Genomic DNA, 15,254 nt, shown 5'->3' with positions numbered 1-15,254 from the left:
CAAGAACCATCTGGAGTGAAAAAAGTTATTATTTGTACACTAAAAATAAATGTAGTCAGAAAAGTACTCAATGAGTATGCTGATTTTAAGTAGTCTTTTCTGTTTTATTTACTCTGGTTCTGGTTTAAAATGTGCAGATATAAGTAATAGATAAATATTATTCTGCTTAAATAAATAAAAGTAAGGTGGCTTTGGGCTTGCTTTTTTAATGGAGAACTGGTGAGGGGACCGTGTGCTGGATCCCTGCTCCCTGAATTACCCATGTCTAAAGAAAGCCCGGCAGCGGCAAGGGAGGCAGCATCCTGCACCTGGTGGCAGCTGTCCAAACCTCAGGAACAGTGTCTAGGAAGGGGAAACAGTCTTTAAAGGGGCAGCAAATGAGAACTAAAACTCTCCATACTTCAAAAATTGTCATAATGGAAGTGAAATAAGTCAGTTACAGGAAGAAAAGCATCACATGATCTCACTCATATGTGCAACCTAATTAACAAAATAACCTGATGAATGGAGTGGATCCAGCAGCATGGAACAGAGTGCGGAATCTCCGAAGGAAGGCGGGGAAGGGTGGGTGACTGGAAGGTAATCAACCATAAACCTTGTATGCAAAGATGCATAGCCCATGGACACAGACAACAGGGTGGTGAAGACCTGGGGCAGGGGCTGGCGGCGGGCTAGAGAGGGTCAAAGGGAGAAAAAGAGGGGAATGTGTAATTCTTTCAACAATATTTATTTTTTAAAAATTGTCATAATGGAAGTGAAGAACTACCCCATCGCACTCAAGAAACCAGCATACTATATAGCAAATGAGAAAGCCAAACCCAAAGGGTGATATATATTTACACGGTATCCATAAACATTTGATGGGGGAACTGGCTGAAAATGTAAGGCAGAGTTTGCCCATAATTGAAGGGGTGAGAGTTGAGTGAACAGTCTCAGGGAAGAAAATGCAGGAAAGTGAGTAATAAGCTTTAGTGACTTAGTACCTACGGGAATGAGATGAGTGGGCTGCGATTCTTCCAGTTTGTTCCTCAACCAGTCAAAATCCTGGTATCTTCGACGGACAGAATATTCCGGCAGGTCAAACTCCACCCGAGTACTCTGCAAAGAAGAAGAAGAAAGCAAAATAAGCATAAGGGAACAGGAGCCCATCTTGGCAGAGGGGAGGGAAAAAACTCTCTGTGAATAACCAGACTGGGCAAGAACACACCTTCCTTCCACCGAACACACAGCCGAAGGGCAGGGTCTACCAGCACGGAATGAGGGTCTGGGCCACAGGGCCCAGTTAAAAATTCAAGGATCTAGAATGAAAAGTTCCATGTGCGTGAGTGGTGTTTTTTTGTTTTGTTTTTTACCCTCAGGAAGTGGAACTCAACTCTCCCTCAGAATTGTGTTCAGAAACATTTGATTCATTTCCTCTAAGCTTCAGTTTGAGCATTTCTTTTAGCCGAATCACTCCACTGAAGATATTGCTACTGAATCCGAATCTGGGAATCTGTGACAAGGAATTACATCTCCACTCTCTGATAAATATGTTCACAAGTTTTGTCAAAGGCAGGGGGGAAACGAACAAACAAAAAGTAGGAAGAACAGGCCATCAGCTCATTTAGGAGCCAGATTAGATAAAAATAGAAAAGGTTTTGCCTCATTTGCCATATTCTGGCCAGAGCCATAACCTTGAAATTATATTGTATTTCAGTTGATAAGAAAAAAAAAATCTACAAGTAAATAATACCAAAATGTCACTGTATAATAAAAATATTTCTCTCATCCCCCCTTCCTGAATTTAATTTTTCTGAAATGTGATTGTAGCATTTTGATCATGAAAATCAATGTTAAGTGAAATTAAATTAATTTACAGGAAAACAAGAGTTTTACACATTGATTTGCCCAAACTAAAGTTATGTCTCAGCTAAACCATCTTCTCTATGGGGGTACCAACTGTATGACAGTCACACTTCTCAGGAATTAAAGTATCAAATAAAAATGGCTCAAGCTACATTTTGTAAAATTACCCTTTAAAGCCAAAAGTCTGTTTTAACCACACCACCAAGGAGATCTTTAAAACACACAGGAAAGAGTTATTCATCAAAGAAAAAGCTGTTAAAGTCTTTGGCATTGAAAATTATGATTTCACCCTCCCCAAAAGCTGTGCTCACGCAGTCTGGGTAAAATCGTGCAGTTAAAGGACTCAGCCTTGGACTGGACCCCAACTAACTCTTTCTGCATCTTTTCCCCTTTTCCGAGTCCCTCAGGTTAGCTTATGCCCATGAAACACAAACCTCTCCTATGATGGAGTATAAGGGTGGGAAGATGTGGGGAACTTCATTTAACTTAGGTTTTTGTGACTTATTAGAAGATTCCCCAAAGGAATTAGCACTGTAGAATTGGAAGGAGGGAGGAAGAATACTTAAATCTGAAGAGCAAATCACTGATGACAAATTTTCAGGCATACAGAACATGGAAATATTGAGAGCAGGTAGCCTGGGGAACCCTGCCCATGAGCAGTCCCGAAACACCACTAAGCCTCCTAGAGACTTGGTCTCCGCCACAGTTAGAAGACACAGTTGAAAGGATGTTCTTTGAGACCCCACAGAGCCTCCAGCAGGCTCCATTTCCCTGGGTTTTCAGCCTCTTGGGACCTACAGTTCCTTGATATTCTGTTCACTTCTGTCTTTTCTTCCTTCCTTACTCAGCGTCAATTCCATGAGCCATCACTTGGGCCTTTGATTTGCCAATAGGCCCCTTCCCCACTGTCCATCCCACAACTCTCGCAGAAATGCAACCATCCACTTCTTGCTCACATCGACCAGGGCGTGTGAGCACATTCCGGAAGGAAAAACAAAGTCAGGCAAACACACTGGTCAACACAATAAATTCCCCAGCTGGACCCTCAACACTGGCAAGCAGTCTCTCTTTACTTCCTTAATCAACTCTCTTCCTCATTTTCCACATCAGTTAACACAAAGCCTGTACAAGTTTTTCAGAACTCGGAAGCCCCACTTCAAAACTTCCCTATCACTCCCCGTAGAAGACCTCATACCTCTCCATAGAGGAAACTGCAGCTTTAAGCAAAGAACCCTCAACTTTCTGCCACAAAAAGACTCCCCTCCTTTCTCCAGAAACAATGAAAAAAGTCCACCTCCCTCATGAGAGGCCACTCCCTCCCTCCCTCCACTTCTGCTCAGGGTACTACCACCTCAGTGGCTTTCTACTCTCCAATCTTCAACCCGATGTCTCCTTCTCCATCCACATTGTCCACCTGGCACTTAAACAAGTTTCATCCATCCTTAAAAAACAAACGAGAAGCCCACCCCCCCCAAATTCACATCCCGCTTCGGTTATTGTTCTTTTCTTAGACTCGCTTTCCTTGCCAAACTACCACCACTCATAATGCCTTTCTTTCCTCTCACACCCTAACCCACTGCAAGCTGGGCTCTCTCCCCCCACATCAATGGCACTGCTCTCCCCAGTCAGCAATGACCTTCTTGCCATTAAATCTTACGTCTATTTTGTAATCCTCATCTATAACTGATCTTTCAGCAAGATTCAGCCTGTTGAACCACTGAGGCATTTGAAAAGAAAAACTAGTTGGGGCATAAGTGTCGGTAATGACTGGTGATAGGGTAAAAGACAAGAGGAGGATGGCTTTTAACCTCCAGTCTGCTTCCACATCATCGCCAGTGTCAACAGCCGTGGTAGTAAACCACACACAGTGCTTGGGTAGGCAGGGGAAGGCGGGGGTGAGGGGTGGGGGTGGGAGGGAATCCTCTCTTAAAACTCATGTCATGTCCTGAGTCCAAGTTCTAGCTTCACCATGTATTAGTTGCATGTCTCTGAGCAATTTTCTTACAATCTCTATGTCTCAGATTCCTCATCTGCAAAATAAAAATACCACCGGTACCTATTTCATTGCATATGGGGATTAACTGATGATACATTTAAAGCACTTAGCACAAAATAAGTGACAGCTCATCCATACCACAAACCACTATTGCAGACTCAGAAATGACAGCATAAAAGCATGTTTACTGGCATTTAGTAGCATTGAAAGACATTTGCAAAATAGTAAGTGAATTGACAGCATGTAAAATACTCATTTTTGTAAATGAATAAAGACAAATGGTTCCTAAAGTTGTAAGTGATTATTTCTGGCTAGAGAGCTTATAGATAATTTATTTCACTGTTTTAGTTTGCTTGTGTTTTCCACAAAGAGCACATATTACTTATATAAAATAAAATTTAAAGGGTTTATATTGCAAACAAATACAGCACATGGTAAGTGCTCAATAATTAGCTATTATGATAATGTTACTTTCTAGGAGCCAGCTGAGAAAATCGCCAATTCAGCCTGAAAAGATCTCTCCGCCATTAGGGAGATAAAAAACCCACGACTTAGATTTGCTTTGCCTACAACTGACTCTCAGTTCTAGACTCATTTCTTTTTTATTTTTTATGTATTTATTTTGAGAGAGAGAGAAAGAGAGACAGAGAGATAGAGAGAGATTTGTTGTTCCACTTTTTAATCAAACTCATTGTTTGATTCTGTATGTGCACTGACCAGGAATCGAACCCACAACCTTGCCAAATCAGGACGACACTCTAACCAACAGAATCCCTAGACTCATTTTAGCTCAGGCAAAAGCAGCTCTGCATTTTGTCCAGCTTTGGTTATCAGGAATCTGAAGTAGGACTGGGAATCAAAGCTCAAACTAAGAGCGTAATTATATGTACGACCTTGTCCTCTGACCATTAACTTTGCTTGACAACCTCAGTAGAAGCAGGGGCCCTGGGACAGGATCAGGTGTTTGGGACCCTGTGTTCCTGTTTGTCCCCTCTCTCTCATCCTCGCACTTCTCTACGAATCTTTAACACAACATTCAGAAAGAAGGCTCCAAATGCATCACCAAGACATTAAACCTGGTGTCGCTATTTGGAACAGGAAGAGAAAAAGACTCTGGTCTGAGATCAGAAGCGGAATTGACAGTAATAAGTAAAACTTAATACTGCAACAAGTTTACCTGGAGGTGTTAACATCGCAGCCAAATGAAAATGTGGGATTGGAACTTGGAAAAGGTTATACTGAGACATTGTCTGACTTATAGGAAATCAAACAGCCCCAGGAAAAGGAATGGAAATAAGACCACAATGAGAAAGGGGAAGGAAGCAAGTAAAGAGAAGAGGCACAAGAGAGAGCCCGTGCCTGCGTGCGGTAGCCTGCGAAACGAGGCCCTGCAGTATTAGCATTTGGGAGGTGAACTGCAGGGCCCAGAAGTAAAATAAAGGTGGGAAAACATCCAGGGAGGCAAGCATCGCTGTGCAGCCAGGCAGGCAGTCACCTTGTCATCCAGCTGTTCAGGGCATAAATTCAAGAAAAACAGGTTTTGCATTTCACTGACTGCAGGTTAAAAAATAAGCTGACCCTAGGGGAAAAAATAAGTAACTGGAAATAATTCATGGGCATACATTATATCAACCTAGGACAGGGATGGCGAACCTTTTGAGCTCGGCGTGCCAGCATTTTGAAAACAGTGGCAATGGCAATGGGGGAACACTGTGTAAGTGCATGTGTATGTGACAAATTTTCAAATGTGAACCAGGTGTGAGAGGACAAGGCAGTAACATCATAGTGGCACATAGCAAAAAGTCCGTAACTATTAGTTTCCATCCTTCTCTTACTCCTTCTCCCCCTACTATCAAGTCTAATTATACCAAATTATAATCATGGGATCATCACAGAGATTTAGGTTAATACAACAATTTATAAGTTTCACATGCAATGTGATAATAATACATTAAATAGTATCATGATAGGAAATAAGTGAAAGTAGAGTTGACCCTTGAAAATCACAGGGGTTAGGGGTGCTGATCCCCGCACACACATCCATATAACTTTTGACTCTCAAACAACTTAACTACTAATAGCCTACTGTTAACCAATAATGTGAACAGTCAATTAACACATATTTTGTATGTTATATGTAGTGTGTGCTGTGTTCTTACAATAAAGTAATCTAGAGAAAAGAAAATTTTATTATGAAAATACCTATATAGTATTTAATGAAAAAATCCATGTGTAAGTGGACCTACACCATTCAAACCCAAGTTGTCGAAGAATCAACTATATAAGGATTAAAGTTTTCTTTGAAAGACTGCAGTCACAATTTCTCCTGCATTTTAAGATTAAAAACACTTACATATAATCCTTTTAATCTGAATGTATCTACTCTCTCAGAAAGCCGTACCCACAATTATAAAAAGGGAACACAACTGTACAAAAGGAGAGAGAAAGCAAAGGCAGAAATCATGGAGGGACGACTCTCATTCTCCAAGACCAATCAACACGGAAACAAGATAACAAAGGGACCTACTTTGGTGGTGATCCTGTACGTGATATAGGTCTCCATTGTACAGACATGCTTCTTGGGATCATCAACGGTGACAAAGAGATCTCTGGTCTCGCCATCGATGTCGTCATCAAGCTGAAGTCTGTTGAGAAGGGAAGATGAAGAAGCTGGGCTCGAAGTGCCTGCTGGCGTCCCACCGTTGGGCAAAATGAGATCCTAGAAGAAGAAAAAAAATCACCTTACAAATTAAATGAAAACATACACCTGGAGAATATCAGCAAAAGTAGCCAGTGTAGCCAAACCAATGAACACCTCTAAATACAAACAAACAAAACTTCCAAAGAGTCTGAGCCTCTCCTCACATAACGTTTAAGTGAACAGTTCTTTTATGACCAAGAGAAACAAGCCATGGCCGAGCTCTACACCAGATTCATACTGATTCATCTTCCAGCAAAGACAGGAGGAACCAACAGAAGCAAATAATTCAGTCAGAATATAAAACCCCCACCATCATCAGACCTCAACAGCGAAAGAACTTGGTGAGCATCACATACTCTTTTTTTTTCTCCCCTACCACCTGGACCCAAGTAAACATTAAGGGACCTGAACCCTCTAAAATATTTAACACATTTAAAAATCCAGTTAACCAACATGAAGAGACAAGTAAATATTTTTTACCTCCTGAAAGAAGCTCATTTACAAAACTACCTATGAAGTACAATTGCCAAAAACCTGAATCTGAGTCCTGAACAAATCTCTGCACAAGAAAAATTTACAGGAAATACAGAGGAGTGAGGAAGTTATTAACAATATTATGAGGATGCAGTCAGCAAAAGCTTTACTATGTGAAATCAAAGAGAGCTAAAAACCCAGTTTCTTCAATAAATAAATTGCAAAGAAAAAAAAGAGATAGAAATAGGAGAACCTAGAGATGTAAAAAAACTTACGAACTTAAGAGACTTATAAAAAATTACAATGGAACCTGATTAAAATAAAATGTTAAAAGATTTTGAGACACTCAGGAATAGTGGTCAGTTATTTGAGGATATTAAAAAATTTTTAGGGGCTCTGGCTGGGAAACTCAGTTGATTAGAGCATCATCCTGATATGTCAAGGATGCAGGTTTGATCCCCAATCAGGGCACATACAAGAAGCAACCAATGAATGCATGAATAAGAAGAATGGCGAATCTCTCTCTCTCTCTCTCTCTCTCTCTCTCTCTCTCTCTCTCTCTCTCTCTGAAATCAATTTTTATCAAAAAGAAAGAAAAGAAATTATTAGGTGTGAAAACAGAAGTATTAGGATTTTACAAAGTCTTCATCTTTTAGGACTATATACGGAAATATTCATGGATGAAATGATAAAATGTCTGAGATTTGCTTCAAAATAATTAAGGATGGGTAGGTGGGGATATAGATACTATAAAATGCCTCATCGTTGATAATTGTTGAAGCTGGTAACTGCAGGTCCATTATACAATTCTCTCCTTTTCTGTAAATGTTTAAAATTTTTCACAATCAAAAAAAATTGGGAGGGGTGGAATGGGGGCTGTGGGAAAATGCCAGGAAAAAAAGAGAAGGAAAGATTTTTTTAAATTATGGACTTCTTTTTCTATAGGCCTTAGTAGGAAACCATTTGAATAAATTATGTCCCTAATATCCAAAAAGGTGCAATCTTAACAGTTTTCTTTAGTTTTAAGATTTGACAACAGAACAAAGCCTTGCCTAGATGTAAAAACCTCTGAATGTCACTTTGCTATCACCAGGAGACAAACACCAGGAGGAATATGGCAAGAAAGTGAGGTGGCACCATGGAAAGTGCCTTGATCAAGAATGCAGAAAATTCCTGACCCATGGGTCTGAGAGCCCAGGATGGGGTGGAAGATGCCTTCTCCTGACATCTCTTTCTTTTTTTTTTTTTTTGTCTAAAGTTTTACATATGTCTGTCTCCTTCCCCTCAAGCCCCCACTTAACAGCCACCCCCCTCCCTTCTCCATCCCCAGCCATTCCTACTTTCTCCGACTGGCTTATTTCACTTAGCATCAAACTCTCCAGTTCCATCCATGCTGTTGCAAATGGTAAAAGTTCCTTCTTTTTTTATAGACGCCCCTGTTCTTGTATGCAGGCTGGATATGAGCCCCCAGATTAGAGAAAACACAGGAAATTAGAGGTCAACCTAGTGATCATATTCATGAGCTCCAGCTAATCCTGGGACATCTGGGAAGAGGGCTTGGACAAGACAGAGGGAAGCAAGGCCTGGGGTCAAGGGCGATGTCACCAACTCCAATAATTTAACCACACACTCGATGACGCGACATCAAAAATATGTTTGTGGCTACTGAAAGGTACCATTTTCACAGAAGGTGCTCCTGAGAATGGACCCCACCTCCACTTCACCTCGGCACGGAAGGCAAAGCCCTCAGCAGCTGCTCTGGTTGTGGGCGTGACTGCGAGCCCGGCTGCAGCAGCCGCCAGCTGGTTCTGCCTGCTTGCTCAGCATGCTGACACCACAGAGCACGGGTATCTGGGGATCTCAGAGAGACACCTTCTCTGAAGCTCTGAGACAACTGTCATGTTCTCATCATTTCAATAAATATTTAAACAGGCACTGTGCTTGGCATTGCAGGGACCCACCCTAACATTTCATCAACACTCGGGCCCCGGGCCCCGGAATGACTCTATCGGTGGCAAAATATTGCACAAGAAGAAGAATTCAACATCTTTACTCAGATAAACCAAGCAGCTCACACAGCAGTTTTCCACACGTCTGGCCTAGACCGATCTTAGCAGCCTCATTTCTCACCACACCAGCTCCCGGGACCCACCGGGCCGACTCGCACTCCTGGTCTTTGCTGCAAAGCCCCCTCCTCTCTTTTATGTACAGGTCTCCAGGTATCACACCGGCATCTGCTCAAATTCCCCTTCCCCTGGGAACCTTTCTTGGCCCACTCCTTGGCAGAATGAGTCACTCGCTTCTCAAAACTTTGAAGCAATTGTCACAGTTTTAATAATTTACATGTGTAACATCCACAGACACTGTGAGTCCCCAACGACTGTAATTGTGCCGTGTGTGTGTGTGTGTGTGTGTGTGTGTGTGTGTGTGAGAGAGAGAGAGAGAGAGAGAGAGAGAGAGAGAGATGGTTTGCAGGTCTCCCGGTGACTCCCAGCCAACCTCTCTAACCTTTGCTATGGGGACTTCAGCCAATAACCTTCCAGGAACAGCCCACACAGAGTCTGAAATGTTTTGGCCAGACAGTGGGACGTGAACTATGTCTCAAATCAGTTGGTGGGGGAGGGAGGGGAGAGCCAGTCCTCCAGATCCGTGGCACACTGCACGTTCTTTCCTCGTAGGGCTGTGTGACCAAGGAAAACACTCGCACTCCTGCTGCGGGTGTTACACAGACAATTATTTGAGCTCACACAAACAGCAGCAAGCTACCAGTATCTGTAGCTTCCTAAAAAGGGGTGCTACCAGCGCAGGTTTCCATGGCACCTCTGGACACAGTGCTTCCACATTCTTATTTTATTGCACCCCACATGGGCCTCGTGAGGTTAGCAGGACAGGCATGGTCTCTGCTGATGAGGAAGTAGATCCAAAAAGCTTAAGTAACGTGTTCAAATGTATCGACACTAGTCATTGCTATGCTAAGAGTGGAGCCAGGTTTCTGGTTCCTAGTTCAAGGTTCTTATCAAACTGAATCCCCTTAAGGTGGCTTTTCCCAACCCAACGTGGCCCCGCATCTCTACTCTCTGGCCATAAATCCATTTGGGAAACATGAGGCTTCTGTTTCTGAAGCCAGTCAAGTAAAGCTAACATTTTCCTTGGGGTCTTAATACAAGGTGTTCCCCAAAGGATTCCCCTCAAAATATGGTCCTCGTGTGGAGAGAAAATATGAAAACCTTGGGAGGAAAGGGCAGAGGGTGAGGTGGACGGAAGGGCCCAGGTCCCCCTGCCCTCAGAGTCGCCCGGCAATGGGCCTGCTGCGCTGAGAGACAGAGGCGAGAGCAGGTGTTGTGGGGGAGCCGCACCTTTACGACCACTGTGACCTACAGAATTTGAGAAGTGAAAGATCCTCTTGGCTCAGCACAAAAGCCTCCTGTTTTATTTTTGCTCTCCCACAGTCAGTCCTCCAACCGCAGCCAGAGTGCTCTTTGAAAAAGGTTAATCATTGTTAAATATAGTTAATTACACTGTATTGCATATTCGAAATCTGTTAAGAGAGTAGATCTTACAAGTTCTCATCACAAGGAAAAAACTTCAGAAGAGCTTGGAAAGCCTCTGAAGGCCTCCCTACGGCTCAGGGGAGGAGGAGAGGTCTCTGAATGTGCAGACTGTCCCTGACTTGCCCCATCTTCCCCACCCCTCCCAGCCCACCCCGGCTCCTGCCAGCACACAGAGATGCTTGAAGAATGAATATACCCTACACAAACTCAACGGAACATTCTTCTTTATTTTTTAAAAGTATACTTTTATTGATTCCAGAGAGGAAGGGAGAGAGATAGAAACATCAATGATGACAGAGAATCACTGATCCGCTGCCTCCTGCATGCCCTCCACTGGGGATCAAGCCTGCAACCCGGGAATTGAACCATGACCTCCTGGTTCATAGGTCAACGCTCAACCACTGAGCACCACTGGCTGAGCTGAACAGAACATTCTTGATTACTGACTTCGTCATAAAGTTTTATAGTTAGGCCCACTTTGGAGAATAAATTCAAAGGAAAAATCCCAAAAATGTTTTGTTCAAAGATGTTCCTAACAGCAAAGAACACAGAGTGAACTCTGGAAAAACCCCAATGGCACAATGACCAGGAAACAATTGTGTTTACCAATCAGAATGTTACACACTCAAAATCACAAATTTAGACTCTTGTCCAGATAAACTCAGTGAATTTTTGCTTTCTTCTTCTTTTCACCCTCCGGGTCCTAACCTAACAGCCTAGAGCAGTGGTCTGCAAACTCATTAGTCAATAGAGCCAAATATCAACAGTACTTCTTCAAAATAGACTCGCCCAGGCTGAAAACCGACTTCTGCGCATGGGCCACAAAGTTTCAATCGCATTCATAAAGGTCGGGAGGGAGGGAGGGAGGGAAGGAAGAGAGAAACAGTGGCTGAAATTGTACCAGATTGGAAACTAGGAAAGGGTGGAATCCAAAACTTTCAAAAAATTTTTACGGGATATGATTGGGACACAACTGGGAAAAGAACTAAGAGGTCTCTTTAACCCAAGGCACTGAGGTTACTTACATTAGCAAGGTTACCTAAGAAGTAGCAAATGTCCTGAACAACTCACATCCACTCTAACTTGTAAATGCCATTGTCTAGGGAGCACGGGAGAGTGGAAGGGCCCACAGTGGGGCAGAGCAAGACCACCAGAGTGTGTCTGGCTGTATCAAAAAGGGGATGTCAAGCACAGGCAGATACACCAAGTGAGGCCCACCAGCAGAGGGCACCCTGCCCACATGGCTTCATCTAACCATGGTGGTAGAGATGTAACAGAAAGATCTGAGCAACTTGAAGGCAACTGGGCCAGCTGCCCTGGGCAGGTCCACCAAGCGCAAAGCAGGAGAGACTGCACATCCTGAAGGGGTGGTCTCTACGCAGATGGGGAAGGCACCTAGAACAAGACGGAAGCCAGGCTACACTGGGTCCAACAAAGAGGAACCAGGTCAAGTTTCCCTAACCAACTGTCCAGGACCCTGGTTTGCTTTCTTCTGACCCTTTCCCCACTGACAAATCACTCTACCCATCTGTCAGCTGATTATTCAACTCAACCTAAGATCCAAGGAGACAATTCTAACATCAGGTAGAAACACAGGGGATCCAATAATTCACTTGTTCTGATGGGAGGCAACTCGCAGGCCTACGTTACACCTCATCAGACACAAATAAACCGAAAAATACATCCATCTGCACTATCTCATCATTCAGACACAAGAAAACCAAAATATGAAGAAAGAAGCACATATATACATTTGAAAAAAATTTATCCCATGAGACAGAATACTTTAGGCTACATCTATGTTGTACTTCCATTTAAAATAAGTGGAAGAGGGAATTTAAAAGTTAAAGGAAAATGGAAGAATAAAAAATTAAAGCACAAATTGAAAACAGAAGAGTAAAGCTATAAGCAAAAATTTATTCTTCTAAAAGAAATTAGATCAATGAAAACTTAGGAATCAATATAGAAAGGGGGTGAGGGAGAGCAGGCAATAACTCTTAAGTGTTACCTCTCTGTATGACTGACTGTAAATTATAAAAATGTGCTATGAATAACTATGCTAATAAACTTGGATGTCTATATGAGTATATGGCCAAAGTGAAGTTAAGATGAAATAGAAAATCTAAACAAATAAATAGCCACATAACTTGTCAGAGCACTTTTACTAACAAGCAAGCTTCCCCTCAAAGTAATCTAAAATTTTAATACACATAAAATGGAGAAAACAATTCAAAACACTTTAAAATGGTAAATCTGAACGGATGTAAAGCATGTACTAAATCATTTACTAAACAATTCAGCGACAAAAGAAGAGGACACAAACTATCTGGTAGACGGTATTGCTGTTTGTAATTATTAACTCCCTTTAGAGGATTATACATTCTTTCTATTGCCCAGTGACTGCCTGCAGGACACATCTCCACTCCACTGACTCTCAGTGTGACTTTCTCAGTGGCACGTTAAGCGAATGTGACATACACCAGATGGAAGCAGACCGTTTAGGAGCCATTGCATGATCATACCAGCTCTCTTGTTCTCTCTCCTCTCCTTGAACCTGGCATGGCCCAAACAGGGCTGCTCCTTCAGAATGAAAGTCTTGTGGAAAAGAGCCCCAGCGACTGACTTCCAGCCACCGGACACGGAGTGGGACTTAGAAATTAATGACTGCTGCTAACCTTTGAATTTTGCGAGTTGTTAATTACCACAGCAAGGATGACTAATATATGTAATTATTTAAAAGTCTATATCATTTTTTAAATCTAGATAGGAAATAGTTGTGATAAACAGTATAAAGTTTTAAGGTGTGGGGATTTATTTCTGTAGAATTATTCGAATGCATCTTAACGATATGTCCTCAGTTATGGGACCCTTCTTGCTTATTAGTGGGAAGTCCAGTCCTCCTTTCCTCCCACCCCCACTCTGGAATCCCTATCTCAAATATTCTCCAAAACCTCCACGGATACCTGCACAAGTGTCTCTAAGTTCCCAAGGCCGAGCAGTCTATGGTTTCTAGCATCTTCCCCGAAAAGTCGTATTTTCCTACTTTGGATTCTGGACCATTTCTTATGAGGTGAAGGCTCTTCTTCTTTAGACCCGGGTTAAGAGACCGCCTGTTTTAAAGCTTTGTTTGTAGGTTAACAGAGTTGTTTGGAATGGAAAATGTTTTCCTAGCTTTTCTATTAGTAAACCTGCCATTCAAGTAAAATCCACTCATTGGCCCGATGTAAAACAACACTTCCAATGAGGTCACAGTGAAGTCAAAATGAAAGAGCACAAGTTCACATTCCTTGGCTAAGTGTCCAGTGTCTGTTGCTAGCTTTTTCTAAGAATCTCCTGACTAGCAATCGCTTCTCAAGACATTCTTGTGATTCCTGTGAGCAAAGAGTCCCCCCACTCTCAGCTGAACTTAAACATGATCCCTTTCCATCCCTTCTAAAGAGGATGCACTATTTCAAGCACACATTGAACACCTAATACACATCAGCCAACGTGCCGACACAGGGCTACCAAACAAAATAGGTATGACATCTGTGTCTAAACAACTCAACCTAGCCAGGCATGTGGACATGAACACCTCTAACTATGATGCAACACAAAAGGGCTATAATAGAGCTCCAGGCACAATACAGCAAGCAAGCAAAGGATTCTGGGCAACTTGAGAAGAAGGAGTAAATTTGCCACATGGAAAAGCAAGGCAGAGACCACAGCATGAATATCCCAGGCTGAGAAATCACTGCCACCGAAGGAGGAGAGGTATTTCCAAAAGTTTGTCCCTAACTGAATAGTAACTAAGACCCACAACACGTGGGTTCTGCCTCTATTGCTGGTTAAGTATGGGCATGCCATCGGGAGAACTCGAAACCCCAAGCACACAGCTTTCTAATGAGGTGAGTGAAACCTCCCCAAAACACACATTCAAGGAGAATGTGTCTCCGATACCTCTTAACTGTGCTACTTGTTCAGCTTACAATACCTGGTCTTCGTTTACTTGTTTTTGTGCTGCCATCTGACACTGTCCTAAATATACAAAACACACTCGGTGTTTGATGAAATAAGATGCCTATGAAAAATTAAAGGGAACGCTCTAGCCAGTGTGGCTCAGTAGAGTATCTACTATGCACTGAAAGGTCACTGGTTCAATCAGGGCACATGCCCAGGTTGTGAGTTCAGTCCTCGGTTGGGGTGCATACAGAAGGAAACTGATCGATGTTTCACTCTCACATCAATGTCTCTCTCTCTCCAACCTCCCTCTCCGTCTGCCTCCCTCTCTTTCTAAAACCAAGAAAAAAAATCCTGATGCCTAGGCTCCACCCTGACTTAAATGGTCTGGGATGTAGTCTGGGTGCCAGGATTGAAACAAAATGAAACAAAATAAATTTTTAAAAATTAAAGGAAAGGACATTTTTGGTGTTCAGAACAAAGACCTAGGCAAAACGCTATACTATACAAAGCTGAATGAGTACGAGGTGATCAAATGCCTGTTGATGAATCATCACCTCAGACCAAACCTTTTCAGAAACAGGAACCACTCAAGTGAGGAACAGAACAGGGCAGGACTCCACCACAAATAGCAACTGCCAATAGCAACTCCCACACCACTCAGCTGTGCTTTCAAAGAGCCGTGCGCATTTAGCAAGACTAAAGGTGTCCTGGCCTCAGAAGTCATCTGAAGCGCCTACAACAGGGC

The 15,254-nt window shown here is 42.6% G+C and overlaps 1 protein-coding gene across 1 annotated transcript in view; it reads right to left on the bottom strand.

The window, feature by feature from the left end:
* Nucleotides 1-15,254, bottom strand: part of SNX30 (sorting nexin family member 30) — a 110,309-nt gene that overhangs the window by 61,436 nt on the left and 33,619 nt on the right. The window contains exons 4-5 of the mRNA XM_006771232.2: nucleotides 6,369-6,560; nucleotides 988-1,098 (exon numbers count right to left, since the gene is read on the bottom strand). Of these exons, the coding sequence (XP_006771295.1) occupies nucleotides 988-1,098; nucleotides 6,369-6,560 (303 nt within the window). The remainder of the gene's footprint in view (nucleotides 1-987; nucleotides 1,099-6,368; nucleotides 6,561-15,254) is intronic.

The sequence above is a fragment of the Myotis davidii genome, unplaced genomic scaffold, assembly GCF_000327345.1.
Source record: "Myotis davidii unplaced genomic scaffold, ASM32734v1 scaffold64, whole genome shotgun sequence".
Lineage (NCBI taxonomy): Eukaryota > Metazoa > Chordata > Mammalia > Chiroptera > Vespertilionidae > Myotis > Myotis davidii.
Note: the sequence above shows the minus strand (reverse complement) of the source record. Positions and strands in the feature narration are given on the sequence as shown.